The 23,753-nt window shown below is 36.5% G+C and overlaps 1 protein-coding gene across 4 annotated transcripts; it reads left to right on the top strand.

Annotated features, from left to right (window-relative positions):
• Positions 1 to 1,649: 1,649 nt before the first annotated feature.
• CLK4 (CDC like kinase 4) lies at positions 1,650 to 22,131 on the top strand. Of its 4 annotated transcripts, XM_030846923.2 has the most exons (13): positions 1,650 to 1,802; positions 4,601 to 4,761; positions 9,330 to 9,552; positions 10,613 to 10,703; positions 11,102 to 11,168; positions 13,975 to 14,091; positions 14,184 to 14,350; positions 14,557 to 14,651; positions 14,902 to 15,031; positions 17,805 to 17,887; positions 20,638 to 20,717; positions 21,445 to 21,535; positions 21,617 to 22,131. In XM_030846923.2, exons 2-13 carry the CDS (start codon positions 4,601 to 4,603, stop codon positions 21,755 to 21,757), a joined length of 1,446 nt encoding a protein of 481 aa, XP_030702783.1. In that variant the 5' UTR covers positions 1,650 to 1,802; the 3' UTR covers positions 21,758 to 22,131. The 4 variants fall into 4 exon arrangements, 3 of the variants coding, with proteins under 3 accessions (XP_030702783.1, XP_030702784.1, XP_030702787.1); XR_009563517.1 differs by lacking the exon at positions 20,638 to 20,717 and having other exon boundaries at positions 21,617 to 21,753; XM_030846924.2 differs by lacking the exons at positions 20,638 to 20,717; positions 21,445 to 21,535.
• Positions 22,132 to 23,753: the final 1,622 nt, after the last annotated feature.

The following is a 23,753-nucleotide window of genomic DNA, read 5'->3' as shown; positions in this document are numbered from 1 at the left end:
TATGCCTCTATATGCTTCAAGCTGAGTCCCACTTTACCTCGCAAAATGGCCCAGTCTACTCAGCTAAACATTCCAACTGATAGATGTCCCTGAAATAGTAGGCGTAATCAGTTGTAGAACCAATACATTTCACACTATGGGCAAAATTGGTCATCATATTTTGGTGGTTCCAGGCACACCAGTGTGCCTTGGCCAACTGATTAAGGACCTCATCTCTAACCAGAGTAGTCAACAGCAGGGAGATGGGTGGGAACTGATGTAGTCAGAGACAGCATCTTAGAGACAGACCTCAAAGGATGGGTAAGATTTAAAATTGTAGATGCATAAATGGTGGCTATTCCAGGTGAGAAGAATAACGTCTGTTTCATTCTACAGCATAAAGAATTTTCACTTCCAATTTTCCAATTATCTTTTCAACTTCACTTCACTTCTTAACATGGGGTACAATCTCCATAACAATTCAATTTATCCAGAGTAGGTGGCACAAGTTTTCTACAGTATTAGGTCATGAAATGACAGTGCCCTCCTTTCACCTAACAAGGTACAAGGTACAAACCCACATGCTATTGGATTTATGCCCGCAACAGTCCAACCATGCCCTCCCAAATTTGATTTCTGACTTTCTCTTTTATCCATCGAATGTTTGTCAGAACACAAAATCCCCTTGACACTTTTCAGGACCAACCCTACCTGACTCTTTCCCAGCATTTGTCACTGTCAGCCTTTCCCTCATTTAAGCCCTTCTCTCGCTTACTCTGACACCGCACTCTTGGTTCTCCTCTCCTTCTGATCATTCCTTCTCAGACTCTTTTCCTCTGTCCCTTAAGTGCTCCCCAGGGCTCAGATTTTGGCCTTTTTCTCTCTTCTCACTCTACACGCTCACAACGGGAAACTGTCTGGGGATCCTTATAACTGCGAAATACCTTATCTGAGGTAAGCAAGCCCCTTAACGGGGCTCACTAGCTCTCAGACATTACTCTGCCTTGGTTAAATAAAACTGACTCACAGGAATAAATAATGGGGAAAAGTTTGTTAGGGAAACTTCCAGCTACCGAATCTGCCCAGGAGGCAGGGACCACAACAGGAAAAATTTTGTAAGGAGTCTCAACTGAAACTTATTTTTTTGTTGTTTTTTATTAGGAACACAGGCCTTAAAAAGATAAGCACTTCTGAGCTTGTTTCCTAAGACATCCTATTTATCGGAATCCATTTTTAGACAGGACGTTCCAAGCGGGCTGGACTACACAATCGCGTTCACTGAGCTAACCCCAGCACCAGCCTGGGCCGGTTTGCGGCTTGTCTATTGCGCGGTGGCTCTGCCTGCAGTTCAGCCGTGGTGCGGCCCACTGGGGCGGGAGAGCAGGAAACGGAGCCACGGTTGCCTCTGCTGAGAGGTGCTGCATTCAGAATAACTCCTCGAGTAGCAGCAGACACGTGCCACAGGCTTAGGGCGTTTCCTCCCGGCTTCACCCAGGTTCTCCCACAACGAAAACAATCTAGGGAGTTGCCTCAGCCACCACATGTCTCGGAGCGTGGACTGCTCCGCCCGCGCAACCGCATGGTGGAGGGCGGGGCCCGTCCCTGACGTCACACAGGGCTCCGCCCCTTAGGGGAGAGGCGGGAGCGCGTGAGCTCTGTTACGCAGGCGCGTTCGTCCTTTATAAATGGCGCTAGAGGCCGACGGTGGGGGTGTAGGGAGAGGGTGTTGCCGCCATTTTGTAGGATGTTTGTCGCAGCGACTGGGAGAGAAGACGGCGGTTTGGTGACAATTACTGGCCAAAGGGCCTTTTACTTTTGCGGAGGTAAGGTTTCGGATAGGGTGTTCTGGGCTGGGCGGTTTCCCAGTCTTTTAGGTCTCGAAGCCACGTGTCGGAAAAAGGACGGGATTCGGGGCCTCGGCAACGGGGGTTTCTTCGGGGCACAGCTCTGCTCGTGGCATTTGAAACCTAAAGTTGCCCAGGTGTCATGGTAGATTTAAAATCCTAGGGCGGAAAGGCCTCGGCTCTGCTGCTGACTCTTCTCAGAGAGGCCGGGTCACTCACATCACGGCTCCTTAGGCCGGTGACTCGTCCCGCCGATCAGGGTGAGACCCTGCGAGAGCCTCATGGGGCTAGTGTTGTCCTAGATCAAGCCTTATTCTGGGTCCCTGGCCTCGGCCGTTTGTAGCATTCTGGGATTTTCCGAGGTCAGACTTATGCCTCTGAGTGCGCCAAAGGCCCTGACCAGGTGCCCTGGCGGAGAGGCGGGGGGTGGGGACTGGGCGTCCGAGGAACTGCTAGTTTGCGAGTCCAGGTGGTGGAATTTAGCTCGTGCTTGTGAGAGGTAAATACGGAGAGGCTCATCCTTTGTGCGAACTGTTTTTTTCCTAAAGTGGAGCATAGTATTGTTGCATCAGATCTGCATTTCTGATACTTCTGCATCACACTGTCCTTGATTACTTAAGTAACCGTGAAATGCTTATACTATTCTTAGGAAACAGCGCTCCAAACTGACCACGTCAGCCACCTGGTCTTATTTTATAGCTATCTTTGTATGATTGTGCTCCATACATACACCCACAGGCTTCTTGTTATCCATTACATACAGTACTCTTGGAGCCATCTAATCATAACTTTAACCTATATAGATATTTTAATATAGATAACGTAAAATTGTCGGGTAATACAGGGTGTTAAAGGGCAGTAGAGAATCAGGTTTCTAAGATGGATATAAACATCCGATGTTTATTGTATCTGATGTTTTTATTGAAGGATGTCCGATGATTCTAACATGTAGGATTCTTTGTTAATTAGAAATAGTGTGATAATTCTAGATAGTTTTTCTTTTTTTTGTATGCGAAGGAACCTAATCTGTGTAACCTGGATCTGGGATTCTTCTCTTGGCCTCCTGAGAAAATATTTCTGAACAGTAGTGGCGGCGGGGGGGCGGGGCGGGAATGGATTCCTAACAGCTGAATTAAATTTAAAGTAATGAACTTGGCTAGAGAAATAAAAACCTTTGGCTCTCCCAAGATGCTTATTTTAATATTTGCATATTGATAACTGTGGTTATTTAAGAATTCTGCCTTGGTGAGCTAGTTATGGCCTACTGACAGTAGAAGGAAAAAAACAGAACTGAAGCAGACACACATGTTTTGCAAAAACTGCATAATAGTCATAGTAATAAACCTCAGTCATCAGATGTTGTAATTTTGCTTGCTATGATTTAAGAATGCTTAACTAAACAATTTTAAAGAATTCCTGTGTGGTTAAAATACAATTTGGGTAATTGAAGGGTCAGAAGAATTCCACTAGAAATATAATTTTTTTTTTGATGGCTTTTCTGATGGTCTTTTGGCTCAGGTTAATTTGTAATGTCATTTATTTCAGTTTCCCATATTCAAATGACTATGTAAATCAGAATGCTCACTTATCAATTTCCAGTGAGAGCCCTGAGTAGAGTTTTAGGATTTTTGTTGGACCTAAGAATCAACAAGAGAAGTGAGTTAAAAGATCTGAATATTTGGTGGCTTCGGGCTCTGATGGCATGATACCTACATTTTCTTAGGGAATACCTCCCAGGAGATGCCTCATTTTAAAGTCTTTTAATTCATTTGAAGTCTTTTAAATTTTTTACTTGAATTTGTTTCCTTGTTATTGAGTCATTTGGGCTAACTGAAGGGGGTTAACTAAGTTGGTTTTGCTCCATTTTACCTGTTTTCAGCTCCTTGCTGAGTTGTGAACCTCACCCTCTTCAACAGTTTGGACATCACTGTTAAAAACTTAACTGCTTTGTGAAAGAATTAAGATGGGAAGAGGCAGATAGGGATGACATTGTTAGAACACAGATCCTGATCCTGAATGGAACCTGGGAGGATGTAGATGGAGTCAGGGAATTGTCACAATTATCTGATTTCAGTGTGACCATATTCATCCTTATAGGTTCATTTCTTTAGTCACCCCAGATCTACAACAAATATGTTTAATTTTAAGAATGGCTGCAGGATGATCTGAAAATAAACAGTCATCTCCTATATTCAGTATCCCTAAGTGTTTCTCTGACTTCAGTTATTTGTATCACAGTATTTCGACAAAGCTGCATGACACTTGTGATATTTGTTTTAAATTAGTTCACATTTAAAGTTAACATCAATAACTTAATAATTTGATTATATCAATAACTTAAGAGATTAGTAATAATTTACCATAGAAAGAAGGTAATGATAAAAATAAAACCAAAAAAGTTATTAATTTCTAGCTAGATATTGTTGTCTACTGAAGGCTCTAAGCCTGAATCCTGACTCTTTTTTTAAAATGGCAGTTAGCAAGTGTTAGTTGAAGATATGCACCAAGCTGAGAATTTATCCAGAAGAATTGAAAGAAAATGTATTAAGGTCTCACAGTGTTATCATTTAGTACTAGGTGTGTATACCACTTAGAATCATCTGACATACCAGTGGGATAGTGCCTCCATGCCCTGGGAACCATTACCTACGAAGATTTTAGAACCTGTACAACCCTATGTGCTGGGGTTTTTCTATTTAATATTAATGTGAAATATTTTATTTACTAAATACAACCATCTGTAAATTCCACAACTCACTTTTCATTTCCATTAACAGATGAGGCATTCCAAAAGAACTCACTGCCCTGACTGGGATAGCAGAGAAAGCTGGGGACATGAAAGCTACAGTGGAAGTCACAAACGGAAGAGGAGATCCCACAGTAGTACACAAGAGAACAGACATTGTAAACCACATCACCAGCTTAAAGAATCTGATTGGTAAATTACGCTTGAACTAGTACCATTTTAACACTAATAGTTTTAATGACTTGTCATTAGCTTATATAGCTTTCATCTGTCAGATTGTTTTATAAATCAGTCAACAAATACTCATTCAGAAAATATTTACTGAGTGCCTATTATATGCTAGACACTGCTGTGAATAGAACAGAGTTCCTACCCTCACATATCTGTGTCCATTTCGGAGCTGTAGGAGACAGTTGATTGAGTCCCAGCTGCCAGTAATATAGTTGGGGGAAATGAGACACACAAAAGTTAAGTAAGTGATTAAAGGACCAGTGAGTGCCTTTAACTTGTATGTAGTAGGGAGAGCTGTACATTGGGGCACTTATTTAGGGTTCCACAAATGAGAGATAATGAAGGGTGGGGAAGAGTTCATCCAGATGAGAAAAATAGCATGTGGTGTGTGAGAATGTTAAAGTGTGTTGGGGATTAGTTGCTTATACTGTATTCTACAGGTTATATTTGTAGATAAGGCCAGTAGATATGTTTGGGATTTTTAGAAGCTTGGCTGTTGTAAGAAGGGCCTCAATAAAAATTTCCAATGGCATGTGTCCTGTTCTATTGTATTCTTACCAGTGTAAAATTTGGAGGTAATACATTTATATAGAATTGAAGGAATTTTTCAAGTTCCTAAATGATTAAACAAAGCCTAGGTGAATAGAGTTTCTTTCATTCTGTCCTCCATTAATTTCCCTCTCTCATTTGTTTTTGTTGGTTCTATGTTTTCTCCTTGTTTTGTGCAGATGTTCCACTGGGACTGTTTGCCAGATTGCTTTCTAAATTAGCCAACTGGGGTTACTTTAAAAAACAATATGTAATTTTTTTCCTTCTCCATGCCAAAACAGACTTGTTCTGTAGAACAGTGAGCTTGTTGGTAATCAGTGCAGACTAATCATTCTTCACACACTATCATATGGAGGGAAGAGGGAGAATCTATGCCAGGATTTCAATGACCTGAGCTAATTAATGTATTATACAAGAATATCTGTACCCTATATTAAGATAAATACAAAATACTCTGTAAGGCTTAACATATAGTACTAACCATTCATGGATTTATTATGCATTGTATGTGTAGAAAGGAAGTGATATGAATGATTAATGATATGAATGATGAATTCATATTCATAATTAACCACATAAAGATGTTAATGAGTCAGTGCAATAACCACTAGGCCAATAGTTTCTTCTTTGATATTGGCACCAGAGATGTCTGGTGGTAATTGCTCTCTAATCTGGAGTAATCTAATAATCTTTTTCAAGATTCAAAACTTTACAAGAGTGTTTTTTGTAAAATTATTGGAAAGAAATGAAAAATACAGAAGCGTATAAAGAAGGTACGCTTGGTAGGATGCTAGTCCCCCATTTGGATGTAAAGTTATTTCTTATTCTTCTGAAAAATATTTTTGTATACAAATCTTTGCCTCTGAATATTTCCTGAAAATAGGTTCTAAGAAGGGACAGTTTCAAGTTAAAGGGTGTGAACTCTTATAAGGCTCTTGCTACATATTCACATATTTTTCTAGAAAGTTTGTACCAAGTTACACTCCTACGACATGCTGTCACCAGTCTTGCCTATTTTGAAATGCCAAGAATAGTGTTTTGTTTTATTTGAATTTTTAAATTTCTGCTGAATTTGTCCTCTGTCATGTGCTTATTGAACACTTGAACATTTTTTTAATTGAAGTATATTTGATTGTGAACATTATTTTTGTATTCTTAGCCTATTTTTTCTATTAAAGTGTATTTTTCTTATGATTTATCAGCGCTTTTATTGGTTATCAATTATCTTACCTTTTTTCATATATATTTCAGAGTGTCTTTTCTTTATGATTTGTAAGTAGCCTGTGAATTTCTCCCTTCCTACAGGCTTAATCAATTCTACACAGGAAGACTGATGTGGCTGTGAACACATTTTATATCCTTAAATGTCTTGTTGTAACATAGAGTATCAAGCCTTAAACCAGTGATTCTCAAACTTTAGTGTGAATAGAATCACTTTGGAGGTATGTTTAAAATGCATATTACCAGATTATTCAGTGAGTCTGACCTGGGGTCCAGGGATCTTCATTTTTAAAAATTCAATATTTCGATATTGTTAATAAACAGACCACCCTTTGAGAAACACTGTTTTAAGCCCTTTAGCCCGGCATACAAGATTTTGGATGATCTGTTCCCAGCTTATTTATTTGCCTATGTTCCCCTATGTGAAAATTGCTCTTGCTGAAATTGTCTACTTACTATTTCCTAAGTAACATGTAGACAAACTTCTCTCTAAGCCATTCTGGCTAAAAGTACTCTATAAATGTAAGATGGTAATATGCCATTTTTCTTTCCTGGCATTTCTTCTACTTCCCACTTTGCCCAAATCCTGATTTCCCTTTAAGATGCAACTGTTCCCTTCTTTTTCATGAAATCTTCCCTGACCATTTTAAGCATTTTGAGTTTTTTCTCCTAAGCACTCATATCCAGGCTTTCAACATTTCCTGCATTGTTGAGTTTTGTTTTATTCTTGTATGAGTAATCTCAAACTGAACAGTTATTTGTTGGCAGGGATTTTGCCTCATATATATTTTTTACCTTCCACAGGACCTGTGTGGAAATAAAAACAAATGCCCATAGCCTCATTAGTCTTGGCTGTTTTGAAGAACTACAGTGAAATATTCACTGGACATTCAGTGAATATTTTTAGAAATTAAATCAGTCTGTTCATCCTGTTCACTGTGTCCATATAGCCTTTATAATTCTGTAGACTTTGTTTATATAATCTCTAAGCCTTGGTTGTTGTAGGTTGAAGAGGTCCTCATCTTTTTAGTTTATCCTCATGGTATTACTTCACTCTATGTTTGTTATTCTTTAGATTATTTATGGATTATCAGCAGCTCTAATTTCATGCACTAGTCCAGCTAAGGATTATTAGTGTTAGAGTTTTCCGACAAATTTTAGACTTTTATGGGAAGGATGCCTTACAGAATTAAACAGATGCCCTTTAGAGTATGGTAATTTCTAGTTTGACGTATTGTAGATCTCTCCCTTAACGGTTCCAAGCAACTGATCAGATCCCTGACTTAGACCCAGATTTAGACCCTAATATCCTGAGTTGTTTCTCCAATGGCTAGAACTTAAGGCTGACACTGGGGAAAGGGGGTTTCTGCATCTCCCCAGCCTGGATTTGATGCCAGCCCTGTTGAGTAGCAGTTTTAGAGATGCTTCTCCTTTATTTCTGTGTAAACCAGCCTCCTGAGAAAACAAATGACAACATATTCTGGGAAAAAGAAAGAGGTTAGTGAGGGCAGTCTGGTTAACATCTGTCACTCCATTGCTTGTCAGGATTATTTTAGCTGGTGTGTCTGACTGGGCAGGTGTCCCCTCTCTCCCTCAGTGCTCCATGTGCACTGAGGGATCTCTAGAAGCTTCACACTCTGTTGAAAAGGACACTCATCCCAGGTAGAGAGGGGGATGGGAAACTGGGCCAATTGAATCTTTTTCTTTCCATCAGATCAAGGCTGCTTAACTGGAATCCATTGACTTCCTGAGGTCCATGACCTCTGAAATTCCTTGCCAAGTTTTGTTTACGCATTTGTGCGTTTCTTAGGGGAGAGGGTCCATATCTCTCAATGAGATTTTCAAAGGGATCTGTAGATTCAGAAGTTAAGCACTATGGCACCAGATGATGCTGTTTTTCCTGAATTCTTGTTTATTTCACAAGCAGGAGTGACAAATTCAAAATGCAAAGGGAAGTAGGGGGTTGGGAAATCCTAAGCAAGCAATTACAAGAACCTTTTCTCATTTGAGGGGGATATATTTTAGATATTTTTGGCACATGAAGCAGCCTTCAAAAGCTGTGTTGTCTATTTCTCAGAGAGATACAGGAAGCTCGAAATAGAGGAGAGGAGATGGAATAGGTGGTGTGTATAATAATACTGGCACATACAATAGGATTTAGAATGTGCTCTACAACCATGGCAAATCATTTTCCTTCTAGGGATCTCAGTTTAGTCATCTGTAAAATGAGAGGCCTGAAATATATTTAAGATTCCTTTAGCTCTAATACACCTTTCATGAAAGAACTCTGTGTGCCAGAGATACCTAACTTACATTAAGAAGGAAAGGAATCCTGTTTTGCCTGCCTCATATTGTGTGTGGCTCTGAAAAAAGGAAGAGAGCTTAGTTACAGATGCATATATCACAAGATTGATGAATTTCAGAAGAGCAGTTTTGTGAATTTTTGGTCTTAACTTTCCCCAGAAGGTAAAGGGACACTTAATCAAGTAAACACTGAATACGTTGAATGATTTGACCCAAGCTTTGTTCCTTCATAGCAGTATATATTAATAGAGATATGTTCCCCTTTACTTGTTGGTTAAAGTAAAATTACTTCTTAAGTTTTGTGAGTTAAATATAAATTCTAATTCATCAATTTGTATTTTTTTCTTTTATTGAGTTAGCTGTTTTAAACCAGGAATTCTTGAGAGAATGTTTTATTTTAACCACGTTATTCTAGAATGAAGAGAGTAATTTTAAATCCTTTAATGTGTTTGCAGTCATTATTTAGAAGCAGGGTCCTTGAATGAGAGAGATTATCGGGACCGGAGATACATTGATGAATACAGAAATGACTACTGCGAAAGATATGTTCCTAGACATTATCACAGAGACGTTGAAAGCAGTTATCGAATCCACTGCAGGAAATCTTCAGTCCGAAGCAGGAGAAGCAGTCCTAAAAGGAAGCGTAATAGACACTGTTCAAGTAATCAGTCACGTTCGGTATGACTGATTTTGTTTTTATTTTGAGTGGATACTTATTTGTGTGTAAAAGCTCTTACTGAGCCAATAAATTTGAAAAAGTTTATAATACTATATGAATATAATTGTGTTTATATTACTTGAATCCTTAAAGGAAACTTCCAAATTCTTACAACTAATCTGTATTTATTAGTTAGCCCTCATTTGCCCACATTTACTCATTTTCTGCAGACCAGATCATGAGTTTCTTGATTTTAATGTTAAAAATATTTTTATCTTTTATAACATAATCATACGAAAAGATGAAGCACCCATCTTTTCTTTCATCTTAAACGTTTTTTACTTTAAAAGAAACCCCTTTCCCAGTACTTGGAGACAAATGTAGAAAGTTGCACTGGCGGATACTTACCCTGTGTATAGCACAGGCTCCAATTAGTTCCATTGGAGTTCTGAAAGTGGGTGCTGAAGGGGAAATTATCGTCCAGAAAGCCTGCCCTTTTTTTTTTACACTCATGAATCTTCACTTGTTTGCAGTAAACTATGAATTATTATTTTCCTCCCCAAGTTTTCTTCAGTAGAACTATCATTGATTAGATCGAACATTGACATTAGCCTTTATTTTCCCCTTTTATTTTAATTATGTTTAAAAATATTGCTAAATATCAATTTGAACTAATCTTGACATTTTAAAACATTTTCCTGACAAACTAGACATCTCAACTCACAGCATAGGCTATTTTATAACAAGAGATTAATAGATCATGACATTGCATTCTTTAAATTTCAGACTTCAATTAAGTCAGTATTTTAAAGAGACAATTGTGTTGTTTTTTTCTATTGCCACTTTAAGTATCTTATCTGAAAATCTGTTCCTTGCCATGTTTTTCTTCTGTAACATAAACTGTGCCTTGTGAATTTCTGGGGACTGAATTTGAAATTGCTCCTGCCAACTGTTCGTGGCCTGGTGCTTATCTGAATGCCTGAATATCTCCCCGCTGAATGAATTGCGTATTCTGCCCTGAATTCACTCTGATATATTGATTGGCTGGATGATCTTGGTGCTGCCCACTTGCCGTTCCAGAAGAGCCACCGAAGGAAAAGATCCAGGAGTATAGAGGATGATGAGGAGGGTCACCTGATCTGTCAAAGTGGAGACGTTCTAAGAGCAAGATGTATAGAATATTTTTCAACACTTTTTAAACTTTTCAGACAGAATAATCTTTTTAAGAATAGTTTGTCAGCGGGGGGCTAAAGAACTCTTCATTGCTTTTTTGTTTTGTTTTTCGTGGGTTTGTTTGTTGTTCTTTTGTATTTCTTCTTTTCTATAGAGTTTAAATATTTCTACTCTAAAGTTCCAAAATAATCAGTGGAATTTGAGATTAGAGCAAGAATGATAGCTCTATCTAAATTATTTTTGTAGCAGCTGAAAATAAAATAATTTGACTGCTGGAACCTTAATTATGCTTTAATAGAGATCATTTGAAAATATTCCACACTTAAGCATTCATTATTTGAATAACTGATAATTTGTACGCAGGTACTTACACTTCTTTCTCCCCCCTCACTTTAGATGAAATCGTGGACACTTTGGGAGAAGGGGCCTTTGGCAAAGTTGTAGAGTGTATTGATCATGGCATGTAAGTTTGTTGTTTTTCTTTTTTGAACATTCTGATATTTTTGGTGGAGAAGGATCCATAATTTAAATGAACTGGAATTTAAGTGGTAACTATGTGTTTTCCTGGGAGGTATAAGTATTCAAAAGTTCTTGAACTGTGTATGATTTATTTACCGTAAGTACGGATTTTGATCAAGAATGCTAATAATTTTTATCAGATGGAGTTCATTGAAATTAATGTGAATGTTCAAGTGAAGAGTTTCCTAGAACTTAGGTCCTTAGCTTTCTATAAGAGATTTAGAGTGCTTTACCCTACTTTTGAATTGCAGAGACAATAAGTTAGCATGTCTAATCTTCTTGGTTCAGAAACTTTTATTTCCAAAGGAAATGTTTTCCTCTAGGATCTCTATTCTGTGGTTGCAAGTTTTTATGTAAGTGAATGTCTTAAAACAGTTTAGTGGAAACTGCACATTTCTAAATTGACATCTAAACTTTTCTTCATAAAATAGTTGAGGATGTAATTTCCAGCTTATTGTAAATGCTGATTTTTTTAAAAAAACATATCTCTCTTTTTAAATGTTTGGAGGAATCTAAATACAACAGCTTGATACCTCCTGTCATCCATGAACAAACTTTTCTTGAATACTTAGAAATGCTGTATCCTTGAACTTACTTTTACTTCATTTTTCATAGAGAATATTATCCTAAATGTCTTTTATTATCACCCTTTCCTCTCTATGACAAAAATGTGAACATAAAGTAAAATTTTAAGATATTTTGAAATACTTTGACTTAGGAAAGTTGCTAAGAATTCCCATATATTCTTCACCCAGATTCCACAAATGTTAACATTTTACAGTATTTAATCATTCTCTATATTTACATGTTATATGTATATTCAAGTTTTGCCAGCTCATCTACAGACCTGATTCACATTTCACTAGTTGTCCCATTAAGGTCTTTTAAAAATTTCTTGAGGTTCTAAGACTTGAGTATTTGAGATATTCCAATGAATAGTATTCAATTGATCAAGTACAAATCTGTTACAAATTTTGATACTTATTAAACCTAAAACATACAGTTTGAAAATATATCTTTTATTGAGATGGTTGGGGCCTTTAAAAAATGAGTTCATGTGTCCATAGATAAATCTTACTGTTTTAGCATTAAGTTTCCATTTTTCGTTTTTTTTTAATTGACAAGTAATATGAAAGCTTGTAAGTTTAAGGTGTATAACGTTGGTTTGAAACATTTATATACTGCAATATGATTACTATAGTAGCATTAGCTAACACCATTATCCATTTTTCATTTTTATAGCTATTAGCACTGTTCATTTTTATAGCTTATTAGCAGTTAGAAAACTTGGCCATATGATTAAATAGATGAGACTAGAAGAAGTTTTGTCACAGCAGTTTTATAGTAATTCTTGTAAGTCTTGAGATATATGTTATACATCATAGGGAGATAAATCATTAAAAATTTATTTTGATGATTATATATCAGCCCACAACTTCATTGGGGCCTTGTCAAAAGAAATGAGTTTGGAATAGGTTTGCTATCCAACCACTAGAAAAATTTGTTTGCCTCAAAGATTTTTTTTTTTTTTTATAAACAGCCTAGGGCACAAACCTTACCATATTAATTTCGTGTGCATGGGGTTCTCTTTCGTAATGTGGGAAGGCCATAGTGAAAAATGCAGGGTTGACTGCTGGCTTGTATTCAAGAAGATCAGGTTTAGAAAAGAGGACAGAAGGAAGCTGAAGATTTGGAAATCCCTTTCCTCAAAATCATTTATGGCTTTTTTTTTTGGCCGCACCACGTGGCTTGCGGGATCTCAGCTCCCCGACCAGGGATTGAGCCTGGGCCTACGGCAGTGAAAGCTCATGTCTTAACCACTGGACCACCAGGGAATTCCCTCTGTACTTTTTAGGAAGTATTACAGATGTCCCGGTCTAAAACACGCTGCCCTACATTGTTGCTATTTATACCTATTCACATCCGTGAATGCACTAAACATTTTTTTGGCTTCATGACTTATTGGTGTCTCCTTTGCCGGAATTATCTAACAAACTGATAGTTGTCTTTCTTCTCTGAAGAAGTCTAAGCTCCCCTAACCCTGATGGTTAGGCTCTTTCTTCTCTCTACTCCTTATACCAGGCACTTCTAACCTTATGATAAGTTGTTCAAGTGTCTGTCTTTTCCATTAGACTGTGAGGTACATGGGACAAGCCCTTTTTAACACTGATTCTAATGCAACATCTGGCACAGTCGCTAGCCTGGTGAATGAGTGAATGCTTTCAGCAGTAGTATGTTCTATTCAAGGTTTATATTTTTATCCTTTTTTTTAAAAAAAACTACTTATAAAATCTAGGTAAATTTAAACTTTTGGAAACAAACATTAACGTTGATAAGTATTAAGAGAAATCATCACTCCGTATAATGTATATTTTGTCAAAATGTTTCGAAAAAATGTTTATAGATCTGCTATAATATACCCTGAAAGATTATTTTAGGAAAATAGCATAGAATGATTGGTACTTAATAAGATTATGCTTTAGAGCAGGGGTCCCCAACCCCTGGACTGTGGACTGGTAGGAACTGGGCCTCACAGCAGGAGGTGAGCAGTGGGCGAGCAAGTGAAATTTCATCTGCTGCTCCCCATAGCTTGCATTACCACCTGAACCATCACACCTTCCCCCCACCATGGAAAAATTGTCTTCCATGAAACCGGTCCCTGGTGCCAAAAAGGTTGGGGATAGCTGCTTTAGAGGATACATGTCTTCAGTGCCCTTCTGTACATTTACCATTTTCATTTTGTTTTTAAGGGGTGGCATGCATGTAGCGGTGAAAATCATAAAAAATGTGGGACGATATCGTGAAGCAGCTCGTTCAGAGATCCAAGTATTAGAACATTTAAATAGTACTGATCCCAATAGTGTCTTGTAAGTAATAAACTTGGAACTGTGATCCATTATGTTACATGAAATAATCAGAATTCTGTGAACTGAATTATTTTTATTCTGATCTGTTTTAGCCGATGTGTCCAGATGCTAGAATGGTTTGATCATCATGGTCATGTTTGTATTGTGTTTGAACTCCTGGGACTTAGTACCTATGATTTCATTAAAGAAAACAGCTTTCTGCCATTTCAAATTGACCATATCAGGCAAATGGCATATCAGATCTGTCAGTCAATAAATTGTAAGTATACTTGTTAAATTTTTAAATACCAGTAAATTAAAGGTTTTATTGTACAAGCAACATATCAAAACATTGTCACTAAAAATGCACATTGCAAGTAAAGATGAAACCACTTTTGATCCCTACCTCTACTACTAATTCTCCTGTCTTCCGGTACAGATTAAATTTGTAAGTGAAACTAATAATGTCTTTTTGTTCTTTTGTAGTTTTGCATCATAATAAATTAACCCATACGGATCTGAAGCCTGAAAATATTTTATTTGTGAAGTCTGACTATGTAGTCAAGTATAATTCAAAAATGGTAAGTTACACTTGTTTTAATTTTGGTAGTTGTCTTTAAAATTAATTTAGCTTGGTGATCCTTGGATGAGGAATTTTACCTTTGAGGCTTATTATATCCTGATGTTTAACCCAAAAAGGGTAATCCTTTGCCTTTCTCATGGGGTTATTTTGAAAATCAAAAAGATAATTCATGTGCAAGCCTTTTGGATAGTGCTATAAAATATTTCATATCTTTATTGATCTTTGTGTTTACTTAACTGTATCTCTAGAAACGTGATGAACGCACACTGAAAAACACAGATATCAAAGTTGTTGACTTAGGAAGTGCAACATACGATGATGAACATCATAGTACTTTGGTATCTACACGGCATTACAGAGCTCCAGAGGTCATTTTGGGTTAGTAGATACCAGACTTCCTGATATTTTAATTGAAAAAGAGATTTTTTGTTCTCTACAGTTTTTATTGGGGGGCAGGTAGTTGGGGGATAGCTGTAATTTTCTTAGCAGTGTACAGAAAATGTTTTCTGTTTTCATAAAAGCTGTCTGGACATTGCTATAAATATTTTTCCTGAGTGGGAAAAATGTGATATCATCTGTAAAGATATTCCAGGTTGTGGTTATTTTTGAACAAGTCAGTCTTACAAGATCATAAGAGAACAAGCTGTATTGGCTAAGTACATGACAGCAGTATGATTTTGAAGCAATGTGGGCACCTCTTTTCGTCTCATCACAAATCATGGTGCTGGTGAAAATGCTAAAGATTGGGTTGGCAGACGTCTAGATGTAGGGTGGATGGAGGTTAAGAGGAGAAGAAAGAGGGGCTAGTCTAAGAGGAGAGCTTCTTTGATCATCTTTGACATGAGAAAGCATAGAAAGGAAAATTAGTTAAGGTGCAGGGTTTTTAAATATTAATAAAAGGGAACTCAATGAGGGAGAGCGCGTCTTATGCCTCAAAATTTAAAAGTTCGAGACCAAGTCATGTTGATAGAGCAAGGAAGTCAGAAATGGCTTTGGGGGCTTGGAGACAGTGGGAAAAATTCAGATCAGGTGATATTGGGAGATAGTTAAATGGTATAAACATATTACTTCACCAAAAGTAAGTTTCAACCGAGGTTGGATAGTAAAACATCTTTGTGGAATCAGTCTTTTCCACTTTTTACCTTTTGTCTAAGAGGACTTGGTAGTTCAGAATATGAATGTGAAAGCAAACTAATGATGTTTACCTAGAGTAGAGAATTAGTAAAAGGGACAGGAAATTAAGAATATTATGTAGTGCTGGCTAGTAGAACTTTCCATGATGATAGAAATGTTCTATATCTGCACTACCCAACATGGTAGCAATTAGTAGCCACATGTAGACTACTGTGTACTTTCAGTATAGCCAGTGTGACTGAGGAACTGAATTTTAAATTAATTTAAATTTTAGATTTAAATAGCCACATGTGGCTAGTGGCTACCAAATAGGATAGCACAGGTTTGGAGCTCATCTTTTGAGATTGATGTTACTAGGATTTCTGCTTAGTATGGTCTGAAAGAAGCTGCTGTGTTGCAGTAGTTTAGAAAGTGTATTCATGGTTGAGGACTGAAGGCTGCAATGAAGGTAAAAGAAAAGAGTGTGGGAAGAGATTGTGGACAGAGATGTATTTTCAGAGCTTAAAAAGAGATAACTTGCTGTGTTTTATCAATTTTAAGAAGAAGATTTTTCTCTACATTTTAACATGTGAGGGAACATAACATAAAACAATTGGCATTTTTTCTTTGTTATTGGTTTGTAAAACAGTGGTGTATCTTACAGTTAGTTAATGGCCTCCTCCTAGATGCGTAAGATACAGTGATTCTTAGTAATAATACAGTCCCATGCATGGCCAGGCTGGGGATAGTTGATATAAATCTGAAATTGGGGTTATTGGTCTTTAGGAAAAGAAATGAACAGATGGGAAGATTAGAAGGGTTCTTTGTGTGTTTGTGAAGTGTTACTCCTGAGGATTAAGGCAGAATTAGGTTGAAGAGGAAGATGTTGTCAGTTGCTACCATTGAGGAGGGCAGTTGGTCTCATGTCTTGGGTGTTGGTAGTAAACAGAAGTTGGTAAAAGTGAATGATGTGAAATTCCAAAGAGTATGAGAGCTGACGCATAAGAGAATGAGGTAATTTACAGTCACTTGGGAGAAAGCTGGACTGGGAGACAGGAGTGGCTGGAAAAGAAAACTTTCATCTTAGATCCAGGCTCTGTCATTTGCAGATTTTGTATGTGTTACTGTAAGTAGAAACCATGCTCCATTATCCTTTTGTTCAAGTGATAAGTACCATGAGGGTTAACAAAAATGGCTAAATCATAGTCAAGTTCCTTGAATATATTGTTTCTTCCTTTGTCTTTAAATTCAGTAATGTTACTGAAAGTAATTGAAATGTCTTTTAAAGTAGGATTTATTTGTACATTATTGTTTTATTAAAAACTTAATCTTTAAAAGGTTAAAACATCTGTATGGTTTACTCTTTTCCTTTCTAATTAGATATAGACTTAAGGCTAGGTGTTTTTTTCTTTTCTGAATAATGTTACTCTTGAGAATTCTGAAGGAGAAAGTATATATGATCATATATAGACAACCTGAAAGTACATATATAGATACCTCTCTATGTGAACTTTAAATAGCTATATAATTCTGCTTATGGGTGACACTGCTTATAATATCCATTATAATTCTTACATAATTTATGTGACACTACTATTTCTTTTAATGGAAGAAATAAACTCAGATATCAAGCTGATGGTAATTGATGAGGGGTTAGTAATTACATTCTGAGGATAATTATTGATCTATGTTTGCACTAATAAAATGTAAAATTTCATAGAACAACCATTAACTGGGTATAACAGTGCTCCTCATTGCACAAGCAATTCAGAGACTATGGAATATATGCTAATCCTTCTTATTTTACGTAAAATGCTTCCTCCCCCAGGTTAAAATACTGTAATTTGATACAAGGATATGGAGGACTGAAAGCATAGTGAATAATGTTTGATATAAAACTAAAAATGTAAACCCTGAATTTACTATCATATTCTCCTAAATAGGCTATATAAAGAGAGCACCCACATAGGAAAAGATATTGTGTATTGGCAATTAAAAATTGTTGCATAATACAATGTTTGGTTTTGTTTTTAAATAGCTTTAGGTTGGTCTCAGCCTTGTGATGTTTGGAGCATAGGTTGCATTCTTATTGAATATTACCTTGGTTTCACAGTCTTTCAGGTATGTATTTAGTAAATGTTATTTACTGATTCATTATGAGCTTTAATGTTAAAGGCATGTTAAAGTTTTGGTTTCCATATTGGAAAGTTGCCATAGTGTCATTATTCTTAAGATTAAAACTTACATGTGCAAAATAGTCATCCTTCTCTAAAACCATAGTTGAATGAAATACTCCCAGTGAATGGTCATAATTCATTCTGCATGTGGAGCTTTTAAACACATGGTTCATATTGACTTCATATGATCTGTTTTATTGTGGTGCTCCTTCATAAATTTACATTAGTGTTACTATGGTCAGTTTTAATTCGGCTCTGGTTATGTTGCACTTTTATTAAAAGAATTCAGAAACAGTAAGCTGTATTAAGCATCTATGACACCCTAGGCACATTTCTAAGCACTATGTGTATAAAAATTAAAAGACAGCATCTCTGTCCTCAAGGAAGTCATACACAGGATAGACATGGGAAAACGTACAGTACAATGTGATACTTGCTATAATGGAACAATGTAGAAGGGAACCCAGAAAAGGTGAACGGTTAAGTTTCCTTAGAGAAGGCATCACTGAGGAGTAGGGAGTTTAATCCATGCTATAAGGAAGAGTAAGAGTTTGTCAGAAAACTAGAGTGTGTGATGGCCATATCAGGAAGAAATGGTATTCATAAATGCAACAGGCATAAAGGAAGCTACTCTAGTTGAGGAAGGATGAATAGTGCTGTCAAGAGTGTCTTGGATAAATAGGAAAATGGTGTCAGTAGGCAAGTACTGATTCATAGTGGACTTGTTTGCCATAGAAAGGTATTTGTTTTATCCTAGGAGTCAGTGGTTTCCAAATGTAGACTGGTTGGTCTAAAATGAAAATGATTTTGTAGGGTTGCCATTCTGGCTTTCATTTAGAAATTATCTCTCCTGGTTTTTTGGTATTAAAATGTTCTTTCTGTGAAATGGTAATAGTTATTGGCTTACTTGGCAGAACAAAAAGGAGAAAATGTTATTTAGGTCTCTACTTTTTTTCCTCATAATTTTGCTTATGTCAGAAAACTAGAAGTCTTGAAAGCTTCAAGTGGTGTAACCATTGAAGAACTTTAAGAGGGTTGTGATTTGATCAAGGTGTGTTGTTAGATGGGGTGAGGGTGGATAGGGAGTTCCTGGCTAATACTATCAAGGTTGATTTGAGGTTATGGCAATGCAGGATGAGGAGGGAGGAAGCTGTGATGAATTATAAAGTCACTTAGGTGGCTGTTGCAGAATATATGTGTTCACTGCTGTGGGGCACCTCACCAAACTTCTGTCTACTCTGTAGAGATCTGTTAAAAGTACTCTGAGATTGTAGACAAGTTTGATATCTAGAACATAGCTGTCGGTCATTTCTAGGGGGTGGTGTCTGGTTTTGTGGTAGTAAGCTATAGGGTCAAGGAAAAAGTTGAGCACAGTGCATGCTTTCTTCATTCTGACACATATAAAATCCTTCAGATGGTTTTATGATTGTAAATCATTCTGAGATCTTAAGCGTCGATTATTAACTTTGGTTTGAGATGTGGTTTATATTTTAATTCTACCCTCCAAAATAGTCTTCAACTAAGGAACTTTTTGAAGATAATGGAGCTTGTATTATTTATTCCTGTCACGAATTAAGAACATTTTGAAAGCAGTGTGCTAGGCACAGTAGCTAATGTATTTAAAAAGCATTGCACATAGACTCTGCTCTTCAGAACAAGGATTGGCAAACTATATCCTGTCTGATGCCTGCTTTAAAAAACGAAAAAGAATATGTGGTAGAGACCATTTGTGACCATCCAAGCCTAAAATATTTACTATCTGGTCCTTTACATAAGAAGTTTGCCAGCCTCTGCTTAGGAGTGTACCATTTAGTTTAACAATTTATTCTACTTTAGCCAAAGCTCTGTTACTGTGTAATTTAAGAATATGAGTTTTGACTTGGGTTCACAGCTCAGGTTTCCTCATTGATGAGCTACGTGAGCTTGAGCTAGTATCTTAACCTCTTTGAAAGTTATGTTCCCACATTCCTAGCTCAAGGTTGTTGTAAGAATTATTGGGACTGTGTTTTTATTGTCTAGGATTAGTGTTACGAAGTTTCTATCCATTGGGTAATGGAGGTTAGTTAAGCAACCGATAAAATGAGTAGCCAGGTTTTTGGTAATCTTCCCCAGTCATCCCTCAGTTAAACAGTGCAAGTAATACAAATAAGGAAAATCTGTTCTGTTTTACATTAAACAAATTATTCCAACATTGTTAATCAACTGTACTTCAGTAAAATATACTTAAAAAGTTGTTCCTCAATCAGCTATACAGACCTTACCAATCCATTTCAGAAATCGGACAATCAGTATAGCTCATTCAGTTTTTTTCCATCTTTGAAGTAGAGTGTAATATAAATTGTATAGCTGTCTAATCTAGTCCTTTTATGGAAACACTATTTTCTTTTTTTTCTTAACATTTATTTATTTACTTTTTTCGGTTGCATTGGGTCTTCATTCCAGCACATGGGCTTCTCTCTCGTTGCGGTGCGCAGATTTTCTCTCTCCAGTTGTGGTGTGCAGGTTCCAGAGTGTGTGAGCTCTGTAGTTGCGGCTCGCGGGCTCTCTCGTTGTGGTGGGCAGGCTTAGTTGGAAAGTGGATTCTTTACCACTGGACTACCAGGGAAGTCCCGGAAACACTATCTTCTTGTGTTTTCCTTTTATGTGCATGTAGGGAAATGGAAAGTGCTAAGTTTCTTTTTCCTATTTTTTTAGACTCATGATAGTAAAGAGCACCTGGCAATGATGGAACGTATGTTAGGACCCATACCAACACGCATGATTCAGAAAACACGGTATGCTTTTTAAGATTAAAGCCCTATATTGGGTACATGCAGTGGCCTATATTCAAACTATAGAAAACCCATCTTTGTTGTTATTGCTTATTCCAAAGACTGTAGATTTTGAATTTTTTTTCATGAAGTCGTTTTTGAAAAGTAATGCAATATTTACTTTGTGATCCAGTAAATAAAGTGGTGTTTTTATACTCAAGGTAACCTTTGCATAAGTGTTTTCCTACGTTGATTTAAAAATAATACATAGAGTAGTAAAAAGAGCTTGATTTTGGAGTCATATCTAAGTTTGAATTCCAGACTGTTGCAAACCACATGTATGTCTTTGGACAAGAATACTATAAGTGGTTTCAAAACATAGCTTCACCACAGAAGTCATCCAGGGAATTGTTAAAGATTTCCAGCCCCATACCAGATCTAGTGAAATCAGAATTTACAGGAATGGATCTAGGAACCTCTGTTTTTGAAGCTGGCATTGTTTCACTTATGGTATTTGGGAACAACTTAGGTGGGATACTAAAACTTCAGACGGTACAAGATTAGGAAAAATATCATATAAGGTAGCCGATATAATTATTGCTGAGATTTTTAGAAATTGTATGTTTATATATATAGAAAGAGAGATGTCTGTGGTTCCATCTTTTCCCCCAATCCCCTGGTGGGGGCAGGGCAAGCATGTGGGATTTTGGGGGGTTTGTTTTTTTTTAATCCAGACGTCTCTTTCCTATAGGAAACACAAGTATTTTCATCATAATCAGCTAGATTGGGAGGAACATAGTTCTGCTGGTAGATATGTTAGGAGACGCTGCAAACCATTAAAGGTAAAACAACAAAAAACAAAAAAGAAACTGTTTTAACTATTTTTTAATGTCTTTCTTAAACAAAGTCATTTTTCCCCTCAGGAATTTATGCTTTGTCATGATGAGGAACATGAGAAACTGTTTGACCTGATTCGAAGAATGTTGGAATATGATCCAGTGAAAAGAATTACCTTGGATGAAGCATTGCAGCATCCTTTCTTTGACTTATTAAAAAAGAAATGAAATGGAAATCAGTGGTCTTACTATACTTCTCTAGAAGAGATTATTTAAGACTGTGTCAGTCAACTCTAAACATTCTAATATTTTTGTAAACCTTAAATTATTTTGTACAGTTAAGTGTAAATGCTGTATGTTTTGTATCAATAGCATAATTATCTTGTTAAGCAAATATGGTCTTGATAATGAATGAAATATAAAAGCTAAAATTAATTTTCCTTTTTTGAGATTAATTACCATTTTTAAAGACCTTTGGAATATCTTTTGTGTCCAGCGATAAATGTGATTGATCTTGCTTTTTTGTACATGGAGGTTGACTCTTGGAAGTGATTTTTGTGTTTTGTTTTTTGTTTTTTTTGAGTAAAAGGAAATCTTGGCTACTTCATTCTTAAAAGAATATTCTTTATTTACCTCAAACTTTTCTTAGCTTTAAAAGTTTTTTCTGTAATTGTTGAACGGGTAATAAGTATTATTAACTCTAGGTAGGCAGGTATTAGAAACCAAAACCCATAGGAACTGTTTGCTGTTGGAATTTCATTAAATTGTAAGTATTGTGTTCTTTTTCATTGGGTGATGTCAGTGGTGGTAAGTAGCATTCATGGAAAGACATCCAACTTGTGCATCGTAATAGGTTAATAAAACCACATACACACTTCGTTTAAGATTAAAGTCTAACTGGAAAGTTAGCTTGGAAAGTCCTGTTTTCCAATGGCTATTTATGTAGTTAGTCACAAATGTAGAAATAGGAATTCTGATGACTGAGGTTTTTGTTTTTAATGCCAAATCTTCAGGAGTCTAGAAATTGTCCAATATCTGTTTCCTTACCATATGAAGTATAAATACTTAAACCTCAGCCTATGAGACTTTAAGGTTATTATTAAACAATTTGTATTTATGTTACTCTTTACTGGAAAAAAAAAAAAAGATTTGATTGGAGAACACTTGGGAAGAAAACTGCAGAAATTTCCGGACCCTGATTGGTTAACATAATGAACTTATTGTTTGTAGGTATTTTTTTCTGTTTACCTGTTTTCACATTAAAAACTACATGGTAAATATTAATTTAGTAAAAAAAAACAAAAACTATCGATCAGTCTGCCAGGTAAAAATGTTTTTTGTTGTAGAATTCATGATTGATTATCCAGATAAAGGTTTTTTGTTAAAAGTATTCCCATTTCTGAAGTGCATTACCAAAGATTTGAGTTTTATCTGTATTCTGAACATAAAATGCATGTAATTTTTTGGTATGACAAATAGTGATACCAAGGTGGGTTTCTCTACATGATCCGCTGGTAGCATCTGCACATATAGTAAAGCTATGTTCCTGAAGTTGACTAGGAATTTAAGAAAGCTGAAATTTTGCCGTAGAATCACTGCATAAATTATGCTTAGGGCTCTGATGCAGCCTACATATGTTATATAACTACAGTCTACATATGTTATATGTTATATAACTATGTTATATGTTATAAGGTTTTTTTAAAGGAGCATTTGATGTAAAGAAAAGGTTTTTCCTTAACACAGCAATGTCGTTACAGAGATTAAGAAGTCAGCCATCCTTTATTTTCCTCTCCATTTCCATACTGCTGGTGCCACTCTACTACCTAAGCCTCCTGACCTTTCCCTACAAGTGCTCCAAGTTCCCAAATTAATGTTTACTTTCTCCCCCATCAGAAACTCATTCCTTTGGAGTAGCTGATCTCAGGATATAGGAGGAAAGAAAAATATCCACACTATTTCTTACTAAGAAGTTAATGATTGCTAACCCCTTTCCCTGCTGAAAAGTATTTACATTCTTCACTAAGGGTATTTGCTAGTTCCTAGGCCTAATTCATGGAAGTTTAGGAATTAAAGTGAAACTTCAGTGAATTAGGTAGGATAGAAGAAAAGTTTAGTGGTGAGGATGGTATCTCTGGTATCATATGAGTGTCTACTGCTAACCTTCCTTCCCATCTTCTGTGAACTCTCAGGTTCCTACTCTTAATTGCCTTTTTCCTTGTAC

Source organism: Globicephala melas, chromosome 3 (genome assembly GCF_963455315.2).
Source record: "Globicephala melas chromosome 3, mGloMel1.2, whole genome shotgun sequence".
NCBI classification, from domain to species: Eukaryota; Metazoa; Chordata; class Mammalia; order Artiodactyla; family Delphinidae; genus Globicephala; species Globicephala melas.
This window is presented reverse-complemented; position numbering and strand designations above follow the sequence as displayed.

What these genes read in the sequence shown, in the direction of transcription:
- CLK4 (XM_030846923.2), top strand. Translation starts at nt 4,601, where the DNA reads ATGAGGCATTCCAAAAGAACTCACTGCCCTGACTGGGATAGCAGAGAA. An exon ending in AGACGTTCTAAGAGCAAGAT is followed by an intron (nt 10,704 to 11,101) that starts GTATAGAATATT and finishes CCCTCACTTTAG; the next exon opens with ATGAAATCGTGGACACTTTG. An exon ending in GATCTGTCAGTCAATAAATT is followed by an intron (nt 14,351 to 14,556) that starts GTAAGTATACTT and finishes GTTCTTTTGTAG; the next exon opens with TTTTGCATCATAATAAATTA.